The sequence below is a fragment of the Bufo bufo genome, chromosome 1 (assembly GCF_905171765.1).
Source record: "Bufo bufo chromosome 1, aBufBuf1.1, whole genome shotgun sequence".
NCBI classification, from domain to species: Eukaryota; Metazoa; Chordata; class Amphibia; order Anura; family Bufonidae; genus Bufo; species Bufo bufo.
Window position 1 is genome coordinate 843,086,857 of NC_053389.1, and position 17,543 is coordinate 843,104,399.

General features: G+C 49.3%; 2 protein-coding genes across 2 annotated transcripts; both read right to left on the minus strand.

The window, feature by feature from the left end:
• Positions 1–6,638: 6,638 nt before the first annotated feature.
• LOC120987292 (histone H2B type 2-F) lies at positions 6,639–7,019 on the minus strand. The gene has a single exon (XM_040415870.1). The coding sequence runs from the start codon at positions 7,017–7,019 to the stop codon at positions 6,639–6,641; it is 381 nt and encodes a 126-aa protein (XP_040271804.1).
• A 1,860-nt stretch (positions 7,020–8,879) lies between these two features.
• Positions 8,880–9,198, minus strand: LOC120987293 (histone H4). Its single transcript, XM_040415871.1, has one exon. The coding sequence runs from the start codon at positions 9,189–9,191 to the stop codon at positions 8,880–8,882; it is 312 nt and encodes a 103-aa protein (XP_040271805.1). The 5' UTR covers positions 9,192–9,198.
• Positions 9,199–17,543: the final 8,345 nt, after the last annotated feature.

Consider the following 17,543-nt stretch of genomic DNA (forward strand, 5'->3'; position numbering starts at 1 on the left):
GGAATTACCACCAGAGACATGAGGATGTTCTTCCTCCCAAACCAGGAAAGGTATGGAAAGTCCAAGGAGTCCAGCTGGGCGGCCATTGAGAGTAGAAGTGTAGTGTACGGGGACTGTAATGCCCGTCACTACAAAAGGGTACTTGCTGTGCTGTCGTGTCCCCTTATTTATGGGGAGGTTGGTTATAACATGTAATTAAATGTAATGCTATGTATTTCCCTGTTACTGTGAAACTTGCATGTACAGGCCTGCTAGGGGTGTCATTCCAGCTCTTAGTCATTAGAGGGAGCTAGGGAGCCCTAGTTTATATAAGGCCCAGTCAGGGAAGGGAAAGTCAGTCTAAGGAGTCTGAGGTTCATAGTCTAGTCTAAAATCAGTCTACAGGAGTTGGAGTTTAGACTATGTCAGAGACAAGTCCAGGCCTGAAGCCTGCGGACCAGGAGAGGGTATTGTAGTCCCTGTAACCGGGTTCCAGATCCAAGGAGAAGGTTCCCCTCCTGAATCTATATATGCAGAAGCAGGAAGACCACTGTTAAACAGCCTGGGAAGTCAGAAGTTTCCAGAAGCTGAGAGGGAGACAGAGGCAAGCTCAGGAAAGCAAGAGGTACTCAAGACAACAGAGGAGGTACTTGTTAGAGATAAAGCCAAGGATATACGCCAGAGCTAGGGCATTGGACCTTGGAGAAGAGTTTCTATGTTCCAGGATCAGACAGGAATAGAGTGCAAGCTGCCTGTACTGCAAGTCCTGTGTTTAACACTCTGAAGTCACCTTTCTATATACATATATATATTGCCTGCATCAACCGTATTGACAAATCGACTGTATGCAAAGGAACTGCGCTTCCGTTAATGTCCCTATATGAAAACTACTAAAGTTGGAGTTCTGTTTTAACATCACATGGTTCCTCAGTTATTCCTGCTATCAGCAAACGGCGTGCCACCGTTTAATTGGCACTGGCGTCACGAACATTTCTCATCAACACCTGCCCTTGCAGAGAGTCAGCCGTACCAGGTTAGTGTCTATTGCACTACAACACCCAGGAACATTTCTAAACACAACTTGAGTACGCTGCAGAAGTGGTTTGTACTTCATTGTATATAAATCAGATAGACAGGGAGTGCGCTTCACCCCAAGACATGTCAGTTGTTGGGTGCGCCAGTTACAGGGGGAGTTCTTCTGGATGGACGAGAGAACAGGGGGTGAGAGGCCAATATGTAGGACCTGAGATGTGGAGGGGTTCACTGTAAAACTGGACAGGGAACCAAAGTGACTGAGTATGGAGAGGATGGTTTCCATAGATCTGCAGGGGTTAGTTGCTGGGTGCGGTTTTATTACTTTTTTTGGTGCCCGGCAGCGGGCACAGTGTCATTGCGCCCAGTGCCACGACCTCTGCCTGAACCATCAGCATAACGCCCACTCCCCCGTCCCTTAGTGCCGGCCTTCTTCATACTGACGGACTTTTTACTGCCCACAACAGACCGTCCTCAGGTGCAGGGCGGTATATGAGACAGAACAGATCCGGGACAGTATTGTAGCCACAGATTACTGTCATCTGCAGACACTGCTGTATGATGGCGGTTATATCTAGGACTATGTTACTCCCAATATACGGGGCAGAGATGCAATGCGCGGCCATTAACGGTTTCTGGCGCAGACAAGAAAACTGGGTGCAGATTCAGTGGAATTTGTGTCTATGCTGATTCTCACTTTCTCCCAATATATGGCCTGAAGCGCTCAGACGGTATTCTAATGCAGAGCACGGAGATGAATGGGTTAAACAGCTGGCAGCAACAATGTGGTCAGATTCTGGGGCACAAACGGCTGTTTTCAGGGCTCTTCTTCCGCTCTCTGCCGGATACACAGAAGGTGCTGCACAGACGGCAGAAGTCAGACGCCTTCTAGTAGGAGAGACAATGAAGAGGGGTTTGTGTCAATAAAAAATATATAAAAAGTGCAAATCTGCCCTTGAAATTGCTGCCAATTAAAAGGACTTTTGGGTCTTTGAAAGGTCTTGAGAAGAGTAATGTGCGACCCCGATCTCCCTCCCTGACCGGCAATGAGCCGACCCCGTGACCGGGGGCCATATAGCAGGACGCGCTCCGGCCAGCCAATCACTGTGATGCCAGGAGAGAACATGGCCGATGGCGATACTGCATGGTTATTGGCTGCTAAGAAGGCGCCAGACGTGCGGGGAGGAGACGGGAGCATGGCGCTACTCGGCCGAGCGCTCGCTCATCACTGCGCGGCTCGCGGCTCCTGATGTCTCCATGAGCAGAGAAGGAAGGCTTCACAGACGTAGAGATGGCAGCAGAATGGCAGCGGGGCAGCTGTGAGCGGGGGAGGCTGCCGCCAGGGATGGTGGGTCTCCTGCTGGACTGCTGGGATCTGACAGTCTCTCTGCCTATGGAGATCAGCTATCCTCTGGCCGCGGCTTTGTCTGCTTCCCATACTACTGGTGCCGGGATATCAGGGGACCGTTCTGTTGGAGGAGGACTTCTAGAGGTCAGCGCTCTGGGCTAGCCTTACAGACACAGAAGGCAGAGACATCGTCCTCCAATAATGCCATAAAGAGACATCTCAGCCTCCTCCTCAATAGGCAGCACAGGGTCCTCCACCGGCGGCGCACGCGCTAATCCACATCTGTCCACCACTGGTAGGAATGTGCGCCATGGAACGTCGCCCTGGCAGCCATCCTCCAGTAGATGAAGGCCACAAACGGTGACCCCCCATCTCAATGGGCAGGGGATTGGCAAAATATGCATTACATGGAGACTGTAATGTAGAGGCCGGTAATACGGAGGCTGTAATATAATGTGGAGGCCGGTGATGTAACATGGAGGCTGGTAATATAGAGGCTGTAATATAATGTGGAGGCTATAATGTAATGTAGAGGCTGTAATATGTTGTTGAGGTTGATAATATACTATGGAGGCTGTGATGTAATGTGGAGGCTGGTAATATGGAGGCTGTAATATAATGCATAGGCTGGGAATATGAAGGCTGTAATATAATGTAGAGGCTGTGATGTAATGTGGAGGCTGGTAGTATGGAGGCTGTAATGTAATGTTTAGGATGTGATGTAAATTAGAGGACGATAATATGGAGTCTGTAATATAATGTGGAGGCTGGTAATACGGAGGCTGTAATATAATTTGGAGGCCGGTAATGTAACATGGAGGATGGCAATATTTAGGCTGTAATATAATGTGGAGGCTATAATGTAATGTAGAGGCTGTAATATGTTGTTGAGGTTGACAATATACTATGGAGGCTGTGATGTAATGTGGAGGCTGTAATATAATTTGGAGGCTATAATGTAATACATAGGCTGGTAATATGAAGGCTGTAATATAATGTGATGTAATGTGGAGGCTGGTAGTATGGAGGCTGTAATGTAATTTTTAGGATGTGATGTAATGTAGAGGACGGTAATACGGAGGCTGTAATATAATGTGGAGGCCGGTAATGTAACATGGAGGCTGTAATGTAATGTGGAGGCTGGTAATATTTAGGCTGTAACATAATGTGGAGGCTATAATGTAATGTAGAGGCTGTAATATGTTGTTGAAGTTGACAATATACTATGGAGGCTGTGATGTAATGTGGAGGCTGGTAAAATGGAGGCTGTAATATAATTTGGAGGCTATAATGTAATACATAGGCTGGTAATATGAAGGCTGTAATATAATGTGATGTAATGTGGAGGCTGGTAGTATGGAGGCTGTAATGTAATTTTTAGGATGTGATGTAATGTAGAGGACGGTAATACGGAGGCTGTAATATAATGTGGAGGCCGGTAATGTAACATGGAGGCTATAATGTAATGTGGAGGCTGGTAATATTTAGGCTGTAATATAATGTGGAGGCTATAATGTAATGTAGAGGCTGTAATATGTTGTTGAGGTTGATAATATAATATGGAGGCTGTGATGTAATGTGGAGGCTGTTATTATGGAGGCTGTAATATAATGAAGATGCTGTAAATATGGAGGCTGTAATATAATGTTGAAGTTGATAATATAGAGGCTGTGATGTAATGTGGAGGCTATAATGTAATATGGAGGCTTAAAATATGGAGGCTGTAATATAATGTTGAGGTTGATAATATAATATGGAGGCTGGTAATATGGAGGCTGTAATATAATTTGAGGGCTGTAATGTAATGCAGAAGCTGGTAATATGAAGGCTGTAATATAATGTAGAGGCTGTTAAGTAATGTGGAGGCTGGTAGTATGGAGGCTGTAATGTAATGTTTAGGATGTGATGTAATGTAGAGGACGGTAATATGGAGTCTGTAATATAATGTGGAGGCCGGTAATGTAACATGGAGACTGTAATGTGGAGGCCGGTAATACGGAGGCTGTAATATAATATGGAGGCTGGTAATGTAACATGGAGGCTGTAATGTAATGTGGAGGCTGGAAATTTTTAGGCTGTAATATAATGTGGAGGCTATAATGTAATGTAGAGGCTGTAATAAGTTGTTGAGGTTGATAATATAATATGGAGGCTGTAATATAATTTGAGTGCTGTAATGTAATGCAGAGGCTGGTAATATGAAGGCTGTAATATAATGTAGAGGCTGTGATGTAATGTGGAGGCTGTTAGTATGGAGGCTGTAATGTTTAGGATGTGATGTAATGTAGAGGACGGTAATATGGAGTCTGTAATATAATGTGGAGGCTGGTAATGTAGCATAGTGACTGTAATGTAGAGGATGGTAATACGGAGGCTGTAATATAATGTGGAGGCCGGTAATGTAACATGGAGGCTGGTAATTTTTAGGCTGTAATATAATGTGGAGGCTATAATGTAATGTAGAGGCTGTAATATGTTGTTGAGGTTGATAATATAATATGGAGGCTGTGATGTAATGTGGAGGCCATTAATATGGAGTTGTAATATAATGTAGATGCTGTAAATATGGAGGCTCTAATATAATGTTGAGGATGATAATATAGAGGCTGTGATGTAATGTGGAGACTATAATGTAATGTGGAGGCTTTAAATATGGAGGCTGTAATATAATGTTGATAATATAATATGGAGGCTGTAATATATTGTGGAAGCTGTAATATAATATGGAGGCTGGAATATAATGTGGAAGCTGTAATATTATATGTAGGCTGTGATATTATGTGGAGCCTGGTAATGTGGAGGCTGTAATGTAGAGGCTGGTAGTATGGAGGCTGTAATGTAGAGGCTGGTAATATGGAGGCTGTAATATAAGGTGGAGGCTATAATGTAATGCAGAGGCTGGTAATATGGAGGCTGTAATAGAATGTGGAGGAAGATAATGTAATATGGAGGCTGTAATAGAAACATAGCTGTAAGGTGGAGGCTATAATGCAGAGGCTGTAATAGAATGTGGAGGCTGGTAGTATGGAGGCTGTAATATAATGTTGAGGTTGATAATATAATATAGAGACTTTATTTTAATGTGAAGGATATGATGTAATTTACAGGCTGGTAACATGGAGGCTGGAAAATGAAAACCACCAGCACTTCTGAGCTCAGCCAATCAGAGCTGGAGGGCGGGGCCTGGAGTTCAGGAACAGCCCCGCCCCCAGTTCTCTTTCAGGTCCGCCCATGCTCCATATAAAGGAGGGCTCTGGGCTGAGCAGTCACTGCTCTCTGCTCCTCACACCTAGAAGATGTCTGGTCGCGGTAAAGGAGGGAAAGGGCTCGGGAAAGGCGGCGCCAAGCGGCACAGGAAGGTGCTCCGTGATAACATCCAGGGCATCACCAAGCCTGCCATCCGCCGCCTAGCTCGCAGGGGAGGCGTCAAGCGCATCTCCGGCCTCATCTATGAGGAGACTCGCGGGGTGCTGAAAGTCTTCCTGGAGAACGTCATCCGGGACGCCGTCACCTACACCGAGCACGCCAAGAGGAAGACCGTCACCGCCATGGACGTGGTCTACGCGCTCAAGCGCCAGGGCCGCACTCTCTACGGCTTCGGGGGTTAATGCTGCCGCCTCCGTCCTCACAGCACAAAGGCTCTTCTCAGAGCCGCCCACATCTTCCCGGGGAGGAGGAGCTACAATGCCACTGAGGGGTTAACACCGCCCGCACATCAGGAGATCAGCGGCGCCCTGTGCTCAGTACAGCCGGAGGTCTACATTACAGAAACCCCCCAATAATCGGTGTAAATCCCGAGGCCCGGGTGTTCTCCACCGCAGCTACGAGACGAGCTGTGCTCGGAGACTGAGGGGTTAATCCGTCCCGCCAATGAGCGGCGCTGGTACAGGTCACATGACCGGCTCCGCCTGTAAATCAGCAGCTCAACTATAGGCGAGAAATTCAAATGAGCGACGAGATGCTGAGCTCTCCCAGCCAATAGCAGAGCTCTGGACCCCGCAGCCGTTATGTGCCCGTAGGAGCCTCGTCCTCCTGCACTGAGCGGCCGCACAGCCTCTCTCCAGGGAGCGCCACACTGAGGAGGATGATGGGAGTAGTGATCGGGCATGGAGGAGGAGGGGAGCTTGTAGTGTAACTTCCGATAGCGTTACCGCATCTCATCTAGCTGACAGGGAGGAAAACCGCAGCCACTGTGAGAACGGGGAGACCCGGGAGCAGCTCCGCTGGAGACAGGGTGGGAGCTCTGAGAAGAGCCTTTGGGTCCGGAGATCAGCGGCGCTCACTTGGCGCTGGTGTACTTGGTGACGGCCTTGGTGCCCTCGGAGACGGCGTGCTTGGCCAGCTCTCCGGGCAGCAGCAGGCGCACGGCGGTCTGGATCTCCCGGGAGGTGATGGTGGAGCGCTTGTTGTAGTGAGCCAGGCGGGAGGCTTCCCCTGCGATGCGCTCGAAGATGTCGTTGACGAAGGAGTTCATGATGCCCATGGCCTTGGAGGAGATGCCGGTGTCGGGGTGGACCTGCTTCAGCACCTTGTAGACGTAGATGGCATAGCTCTCCTTCCTGCTCTTCCTCCGCTTCTTGCCGTCCTTCTTCTGAACCTTGGTGACGGCTTTCTTGGAGCCCTTCTTGGGCGCTGGGGCGGACTTGGCTGGATCGGGCATTCTGACTGAGGACAAAATCTCGTCTGTTCTCCTCCTGCCACCGCGGCGGTATTTATACACGGGCCATGCAAATGAGCTGCTGCTGACTGCGCGCCGATCTACTGGAGGAGAGGGTCACGTGGTGTCTCCACTGCTCCCAATTGGCAGCCTCACATCCATCCATCCAACTGAGCCGGGGGCGGAGCAAATAGAGGGGCGGGGCTCACATACATCCATTCAGCAGAGCCGGGGGCGGAGCAAATAGAGGGGCGGGGCTCACATCCATCCATTCAGCAGAGCCGGGGGCGGAGCAACAGGAGAGGCGTGGCTCACATCCATCCATTCAGCAGAGCCGGGGGACGGAGCAGCAAGAAGGGAGGGGCTCACATCCATTCATAGAGATGAGTCGGAGGGCGGAGCAGCAGGAGGGGTTGGGCTCATAGCCATCCATTTTGCTAAACCGGGGGGCGGAGCAGAACTCACATCCATCCATTCAGATGAGCCGGGGGGAGGAGCAGCAGGAGGGGCAGGGCTGGCATCTAATCATTCAGCTGAGCCGGGGGGCGGGGCTAACATCTCTCTTCCGTCTATCAGGGCCTCGCTGCTCTGCTGATAACCGCCCCTCACTGCGCGCCGCCCCCTGCTGGTAGTGATGCCGCCGCTGAGTGTACTGTGCGTGCAGGGGGGTCGTGCGCTCTATCCCTGGACACCAGCGCAGCGATGGAGCCGCTCTTCTCCGCACAGTGAATACGGGACTGTTCTCCCCTTCTCCGGTAGGACGGTCGTGGGGGGCGGGAGAAGGCGGCCACTGACGGGTTAATACTGAGCAGGCTATGGGGGCGGAGCTACAGAACAAGTACGTTACAGTGATTGGCTGATCTCTGGCTTTTGAAATTCCCGCTCAGCGGCCGTGGAGGAGCAGTCCATTACACACAGGGGACGAACCCTCTACAGCAGCAATGTCTGCCCGTTCTCGCAGCAGGTCAGGAGCGGTAAGTGCCCCCGTGTGTAATGGACTGCTCCTCCACGGCCGCTGAATTCTGACCGGACTGTAATTGAGCGGGAATTTCAAAAGCCAGAGATCAGCCAATCACTGTAAAGCACTTGTTCTATAGCTCCGCCCCCTTCTCTCTGCGCTGGTGTCCGGGGATAGAGCGCACGGCGGGGCTCACATCCATCCACCAGCAGATCACTACTCCCCTCATCATCCTCACTGGCCGATCATTCCTCCCCTCATTCTCCTCACTGTCTGATCACTACTCCCCCATCCTGATCACTACTCCCCCCATCCTTCTCTTTGGCCGATCACTACTCCCCCCCATCCTCCCGATCAGTGGTCTATAATGAGGGAATAATCCGCCTCGGACATGAGGCTTCCATGTATTCACACAATGCGGCAGCTCCGTCCTAGAGAAGGTGAGGGATCTGAGAAGAGCAGGAGATGGGGGGGGAGGAGAGAGCAGGAGGGGCGGGGCTCACGGGCAAATAACGGCTGCGGGTTCCAGAGCTCTGCTATTGGCTGGGAGAGCTCAGGATCTCGTCGCTCATTTGAATTTCCCGCCTATAGTTGAGCTGCTGAATTACAGGAGGAGCCGGTCATGTGACCTGTACCAGCGCCGCTCATTGGCGGGACGGATTAACCCCTCAGTCTCCGAGCACAGCTCGTCTCGTAGCTGCGGTGGAGAACACCCGGGGCTCGGGATTTACAGATTATTGGGGGGTTTCTGTAATGTAGACCTCCGGCTGTACTGAGCACAGGGCGCCGCTGATCTCCTGATGTGCGGGCGGTGTTAACCCCTCAGTGGCATTGTAGCTCCTCCCCGGGAAGATGTGGGCGGCTCTGAGAAGAGCCTTTGTGCTGTGAGGACGGAGGCGGCAGCATTAACCCCCGAAGCCGTAGAGAGTGCGGCCCTGGCGCTTGAGCGCGTAGACCACGTCCATGGCGGTGACGGTCTTCCTCTTGGCGTGCTCGGTGTAGGTGACGGCGTCCCGGATGACGTTCTCCAGGAAGACTTTCAGCACCCCGCGAGTCTCCTCATAGATGAGGCCGGAGATGCGCTTGACGCCTCCCCTGCGAGCTAGGCGGCGGATGGCAGGCTTGGTGATGCCCTGGATGTTATCACGGAGCACCTTCCTGTGCCGCTTGGCGCCGCCTTTCCCGAGCCCTTTCCCTCCTTTACCGCGACCAGACATCTTCTAGGTGTGAGGAGCAGAGAGCAGTGACTGCTCAGCCCAGAGCCCTCCTTTATATGGAGCATGGGCGGACCTGAAAGAGAACTGCACGGAGAGGCGGCCTTTCTGGGGGCGGGGCTGGTCCTGAACTCCAGGCCCCGCCCTCCAGCTCTGATTGGCTGAGCTCAGAAGTGCTGGTGGTTTTCATTTTCCAGCCTCCATGTTACCAGCCTGTAAATTACATCATATCCTTCACATTAAAATAAAGTCTCTATATTATATTATCAACCTCCACATTATATTACAGCCTCCATACTACCAGCCTCCACATTCTATTACAGCCTCTGCATTATAGCCTCCACCTTACATCTATGTTTCTATTACAGCCTCCATATTACATTATCTTCCTCCACATTCTATTACAGCCTCCATATTACCAGCCTGTAAATTTCATCATATTAAAGGCTCTATATTATATTATCAACCTCAACATTATAGTACAGCCTCCACATTACATTATAGCCTTTACATTCTATTACAGCCTCCATACTACCAGCCTCTGCATTACATTGTAGCCTCCACCTTATATTACAGCCTCCATATTACATCTATGTTTCTATTACAGCCTCCATATTACCAGCCTCTACATTACATTACAGCCTCTGCATTACATTATAGCCTCCACATTACATCTATGTTTCTATTACAGCCTCCACATTACATTACAGCCCCCACATTCTATTCCAGCCTTCACATGATATTACAGTCTCCATATTATATTATCAACTTCAACATTATATTACAGCCTCCATATTACATTATAGCCTCCACATTGCATCACAGCCTCTATATTATCAACTTCAACATTATATTACAGACTCCATATTTACAGTCTCCACATTACATCACAGCCTCCATATTATATTATCAACCTCAACAACATATTACAGCCTCTACATTACATTATAGCCTAAATATTACCAGCCTCCACATTACATTACAGCCTCCATGTTACATTACCAGCCTCCACCTTATATTACAGCCTCCATGTTACATTACCGGCCCACACATTATATTACAGCTTTCGTATTACCGGCCTCTACATAACAGTCTCCATGTTACATTACCGGCCTCCACATTATATTACAGTCTTCATATTACCGTCCTCTACATTACATCACATCCTAAAAATTACATTACAGCCTCCATACTACCAGCCTCCACATTACATCACATTATATTACAGCCTTCATATTACCAGCCTATGTATTACATTATAGCCTCCAAATTATATTACAGCTTCCATTTTACCAGCCTCCACATTACATCACAGCCTCCATAGTATATTGTCAACCTCAACAACATATTACAGCCTCTACATTAGATTATAGCCTCCACATTATATTACAGCCTAAATATTGCCAGCCTCCATGTTACATTACCGGCCTCCACATTATATTACAGCCTTCGTATTATCGGCCTCCACATTATATTACAGACTCCATATTATCGTCCTCTAAATTACATCACATTCTAAACATTACATTACAGCCTCCATACTACAAGCCTCCACATTACATCACAGCCTCTACATTATATTACAGCCTCTATATTACCAGCCTCTGCATTACATTATAGCCTCCACCTTACATTACAGCCTTCACATTACATCTATGTTTCTATTACAGCCTCCATATTACATTACCTTCCTCCACATTATATTACAGCCTCAATATTACCAGCCTCTACATTACATTACAGCCTCCATACTACCAGCCTCCACATTACATTATCAGGCTCCACATTATATTACAGCCTACACATAATATTACAGCCTCTATATTACATTACAGCCTCCATATTATATTACAGCCTCCATATTTAAAGCCTCAACATTCCATTATAGCCTCCACATTACATCACAGCCTCTATATTATCAACCTCAACATTATATTACAGCCTCCATATTTACAGCATCTATATTAAATTACAGCCTCCATATTAACGGCCTCTACATTACATCACAGCCTCCATATTATATTATCAACCTCAACAACATATTACAGCCTCTACATTACATTATAGCCTCCACATTATATTACAGCCTAACTATTACCAGCCTCCACAATACATTACAGCCTCCATGTTACATTACCGGCCTCCACATTATGTTACAGACTCCATATTACCGTCCTCTACATTACATCACATCCTAAACATTACAGCCTCCATACTACCAGCCTCCACATTTCATCACAGCCTCTACATTATATTACAGCCTTCATATTTCCAGCCTATGCATTATATTACAGCCTCCATATTACCAGCCTCCACATTACATCACAGCCTCCATAGTATATTATCAACCTCAACAACATATTACAGCTTCTACATTACATTATAGCCTCCACATTATATTACAGCCTCTATATTACCAGCCTCCATGTTACAGCCTCCGTATTACCGGCCTCTACATTACAGTCTCCATGTAATGCATATTTTGCCAATCCCCTGCTCATTGAGATGGGGGGTCACCGTTTGTGGCCTTCATCTACTGGAGGATGGCTGCCAGGGCGACGTTCCATGGCGCACATTCCTACCAGTGGTGGACAGATGTGGATTAGCGCGTGCGCCGCCGGTGGAGGACCCTGTGCTGCCTATTGAGGAGGAGGCTGAGATGTCTCTTTACGGCATTATTGGAGGACGATGTCTCTGCCTTCTGTGTCTGTAAGGCTAGCCCAGAGCGCTGACCTCTAGAAGTCCTCCTCCAACAGAACGGTCCCCTGATATCCCGGCACCAGTAGTATGGGAAGCAGACAAAGCCGCGGCCAGAGGATAGCTGATCTCCATAGGCAGAGAGACTGTCAGATCCCAGCAGTCCAGCAGGAGACCCACCATCCCTGGCGGCAGCCTCCCCCGCTCGCAGCTGCCCCGCTGCCATTCTGCTGCCATCTCTACGTCTGTGAAGCCTTCCTTCTCTGCTCATGGAGACATCAGAAGCCGCGAGCCGCGCAGTGATGAGCGAGCGCTCGGCCGAGTAGCGCCATGCTCCAGTCTCCTCCCCGCACGTCTGGCGCCTTCTTAGCAGCCAATAACCATGCAGTATCGCCATCGGCCATGTTCTCTCCTGGCATCACAGTGATTGGCTGGCCGGAGCGCGTCCTGCTATATGGCCCCCGGTCACGGGGTCGGCTCATTGCCAGTCAGGGAGGGAGATCGGGGTCGCACATTACTCTTCTCAAGACCTTTCAAAGACCCAAAAGTCCTTTTAATTGGCAGCAATTTCAAGGGCAGATTTGCACTTTTTATATATTTTTTATTGACACAAACCCCTCTTCATTGTCTCTCCTACTAGAAGGCATCTGACTTCTGCCGTCTGTGCAGCACCTTCTGTGTATCCGGCAGAGAGCGGAAGAAGAGCCCTGAAAACAGCCGTTTGTGCCCCAGAATCTGACCACATTGTTACCGTCAGCTGTTTAACCCATTCATCTCCGTGCTCTGCATTAGAATACCGTCTGAGCGCTTCAGGCCATATATTGGGAGAAAGTGAGAATCAGCATAGACACAAATTCCACTGAATCTGCACCCAGTTTTCCTGTCTGCGCCAGAGACCGTTAATGGCCGCGCATTGCATCTCTGCCCCGTATATTGGGAGTAACATAGTCCTAGATATAACCGCCATCATACAGCAGTGTCTGCAGATGACAGTAATCTGTGGCTACAATACTGTCCCGGATCTGTTCTGTCTCATATACCGCCCTGCACCTGAGGACGGTCTGTTGTGGGCAGTAAAAAGTCTGTCAGTATGAAGAAGGCCAGCACTAAGGGACGGGGGAGTGGGCGTTATGCTGATGGTTCAGGCAGAGGTCGTGGCACTGGGCGCAATGACACTGTGCCCGCTGCCGGGCACCAAAAAGAAGTAATAAAACCGCACCCAGCAACTAACCCCTGCAAATCTATGGAAACCATCCTCTCCATACTCAGTCACTTTGGTTCCCTGTCCAGTTTTACAGTGAACCCCTCCACATCTCAGGTCCTACATAGAGTTGAGCGAACACCTGGATGTTCGGGTTCGAGAAGTTCGGCCGAACTTCCCGGAAATGTTCGGGTTCGGGATCCGAACCCGATCTGAACTTCGTCCCGAACCCGAACCCCATTGAAGTCAATGGGGACCCGAACTTTTGGGCACTAAAAAGGCTGTAAAACAGCCCAGAAAAGAGCTAGAGGGCTGCAAAAGGCAGCAACATGTAGGTAAATCCCCTGCAAACAAATGTGGATAGGGAAATGAATTAAAATAAAAATTAAAAAAATAAAAATGAACCAATATCAATTGGACAGAGGTCCCATAGCAGAGAATCTGGCTTCACGTCAGCGCAGAATCAGTCTTTTCATGCCATAGCAGAGAATCAGGCTTCACGTCACCCACCACTGGAACAGGCCACTGTCACATATTTAGGCCCAGGCACCCAGGCAGAGGAGAGAGGTCCCGTAACAGAGAATCTGGCCTTATGTCAGCGCAGAATCTGTCTTCATGTCATAGCAGAGAATCAGGCTTCACGTCACCCACCACTGGAACAGGCCACTGTCACACATTTAGGCCCAGGCACCCAGGCAGAGGAGAGGTCCCGTAACAGAGAATCTGGCCTTATGTCAGCGCAGAATCTGTATTCATGTCATAGCAGAGAATCAGGCTTCACGTCACCCACCACTGGAACAGGCCACTGTCACACATTTAGGCCCAGGCACCCAGACAGAGGAGAGAGGTTCATTCAACTTTGGGTTGCCCCGCAATATAATGGTAAAATGAAATTAAAAATAGTATTGAATGAGGAAGTGCCCTGGAGTAGAATAATATACACTGCGTGCAGAATTATTAGGCAAATGAGTATTTTGACCACATCATCCTCTTTATGCATGTTGTCTTACTCCAAGCTGTATAGGCTCGAAAGCCTACTACCAATTAAGCATATTAGGGGATGTGCATCTCTGTAATGAGAAGGGGTGTGGTCAAATGACATCAACACCCTATATTAGGTGTGCATAATTAGTAGGCAACTTCCTTTCCTTTGGCAAAATGGGTCAAAAGAAGGACTTGACAGGCTCAGAAAAGTCAAAAATAGTGAGATATCTTGCAGAGGGATGCAGCACTCTTAGAAATTGCAAAGCTTCTGAAGCGTGATCATCGAACAATCAAGCGTTTCATTCAAAATAGTCAACAGGGTCGCAAGAAGCGTGTGGAAGAACCAAGGCGCAAAATAACTGCCCATGAACTGAGAAAAGTCAAGCGTGCAGCTGCCAAGATGCTACTTGCCACCAGTTTGGCCATATTTCAGAGCTGCAACATCACTGGAGTGCCCAAAAGCACAAGGTGTGCAATACTCAGAGACATGGCCAAGGTAAGAAAGGCTGAAAGACGACCACCACTGAACAAGACACACAAGCTGAAACGTCAAGACTGGGCCAAGAAATATCTCAAGACTGATTTTTCTAAGGTTTTATGGACTGATGAAATGAGAGTGAGTCTTGATGGGCCAGATGGATGGGCCCGTGGCTGGATTGGTAAAGGGCAGAGAGCTCCAGTCCGACTCAGACGCCAGCAAGGTGGAGGTGGAGTACTGGTTTGGGCTGGTATCATCAAAGATGAGCTTGTGGGGCCTTTTCGGGTTGAGGATGGAGTCAAGCTCAACTCCCAGTCCTACTGCCAGTTTCTGGAAGACACCTTCTTCAAGCAGTGGTACAGGAAGAAGTCTGCATCCTTCAAGAAAAACATGATTTTCATGCAGGACAATGCTCCATCACACGCGTCCAAGTACTCCACAGCGTGGCTGGCAAGAAAGGGTATAAAAGAAGAAAATCTAATGACATGGCCTCCTTGTTCACCTGATCCGAACCCCATTGAGAACCTGTGGTCCATCATCAAATGTGAGATTTACAAGGAGGGAAAACAGTACACCTCTCTGAACAGTGTCTGGGAGGCTGTGGTTGCTGCTGCACGCAATGTTGATGGTGAACAGATCAAAACACTGACAGAATCCATGGATGGCAGGCTTTTGAGTGTCCTTGCAAAGAAAGGTGGCTATATTGGTCACTGATTTGTTTTGTTTTTGAATGTCAGAAATGTATATTTGTGAATGTTGAGATGTTATATTGGTTTCACTGGTAAAAATAAATAATTGAAATGGGTATATATTTGTTTTTTGTTAAGTTGCCTAATAATTATGCACAGTAATAGTCACCTGCACACACAGATATCCCCCTAAAATAGCTAAAACTAAAAACAAACTAAAAACTACTTCCAAAAATATTCAGCTTTGATATTAATGAGTTTTTTGGGTTCATTGAGAACATGGTTGTTGTTCAATAATAAAATGAATCCTCAAAAATACAACTTGCCTAATAATTCTGCACTCCCTGTATTGTTAAGGGGAGGTAGTTAATGTCTAATCTGCACAAGGGATGGACAGGTCCTGTGGGATCCATGCCTGGTACATTTTTATGAACGTCAGCTTGTCCACATTGGCTGTAGACAGGCGGCTGCGTTTGTCTGTAATGACGCCCCCTGCCGTGCTGAATACACGTTCAGACAAAACGCTGGCCGCCGGGCAGGCCAGCACCTCCAAGGCATAAAAGGCTAGCTCTGGCCACGTGGACAATTTGGAGACCCAGAAGTTGAATGGGGCCGAACCATCAGTCAGTACGTGGAGGGGTGTGCACAGGTACTGTTCCACCATGTTAGTGAAATGTTGCCTCCTGCTAACACGTTCCGTATCAGGTGGTGGTGCACTTAGCTGTGGCGTGGTGACAAAACTTTTCCACATCTCTGCCATGCTAACCCTGCCCTCAGAGGAGCTGGCCGTGACACAGCTGCGTTGGCGACCTCTTGCTCCTCCTCTGCCTTCGCCTTGGGCTTCCACTTGTTCCCCTGTGACATTTGGGAATGCTCTCAGTAGCGCGTCTACCAACGTGCGCTTGTAGTCGCGCATCTTCCTATCACGCTCCAGTGTAGGAAGTAAGGTGGGCACATTGTCTTTGTACCGGGGATCCAGCAGGGTGGCAACCCAGTAGTCCGCACACGTTAAAATGTGGGCAACTCTGCTGTCGTTGCGCAGGCACTGCAGCATGTAGTCGCTCATGTGTGCCAGGCTGCCCAGAGGTAAGGACAAGCTGTCCTCTGTGGGAGGCGTATCGTCATCGTCCTGCGTTTCCCCCCAGCCACGCACCAGTGATGGGCCCGAGCTGCTTTGGGTGCCACCCCGCTGTGAACATGCTTCATCCTCATCCTCCTCCACCTCCTCCTCATCCTCGTCCTCCTCATCCTCCAGTAGTGGGCCCTGTCTGGCCACATTTTTACCTGGCCTCTGGTGTTGCAAAAAACCTCCCTCTGAGTCACTTCGAAGAGACTGGCCTGAAAGTGCTAAAAATGACCCCTCTTCCTCCTCTTCCTCCTGGGCCACCTCCTCTTCCATCATCGCCCTAAGTGTTTTCTCAAGGAGACATAGAAGTGGTATTGTAACGCTGATAACGGCGTCATCGCCACTGGCCATGTTGGTGGAGTACTCGAAACAGCGCAACAGGGCACACAGGTCTCGCATGGAGGCCCAGTCATTGGTGGTGAAGTGTTGCTGTTCCGCAGTGCGACTGACCCGTGCGTGCTGCAGCTGAAACTCCACTATGGCCTGCTGCTGCTCGCACAGTCTGTCCAGCATGTGCAAGGTGGAGTTCCACCTGGTGGGCACGTCGCATATGAGGCGGTGAGCGGGAAGGCCGAAGTTACGCTGTAGCGCAGACAGGCGAGCAGCGGCAGGGTGTGAACGCCGGAAGCGCGAACAGACGGCCCGCACTTTATGCAGCAGCTCTGACATGTCGGGGTAGTTGCGAATGAACTTCTGCACCACCAAATTCAGCACATGCGCCAGGCAAGGGATGTGCGTCAAACCGGCTAGTCCCAGAGCTGCAACGAGATTTCGCCCATTATCGCACACCACCAGGCCGGGCTTGAGGCTGACTGGCACCAACCACTCGTCGGTCTGTTGTTCTATACCCCGCCACAACTCCTGTGCGGTGTGGGGCCTGTCCCCCAAACATATGAGTTTCAGAACGGCCTGCTGACGTTTACCCCGGGCTGTGCTGAAGTTGGTGGTGAAGGTGTGTGGCTGACTGGATGAGCAGGTGGAAGAAGAGGAGGAGGAAGCTGAGGAGGAGGAGGAGGAGACAGGAGGCAAAGAATGTTGCCCTGCGATCCTTGGCGGCGGAAGGACGTGCGCCAAACAGCTCTCCGCCTGGGGCCCAGCCGCCACTACATTTACCCAGTGTGCAGTTAGGGAGATATAGCGTCCCTGGCCGTGCTTACTGGTCCACGTATCTGTGGTTAGG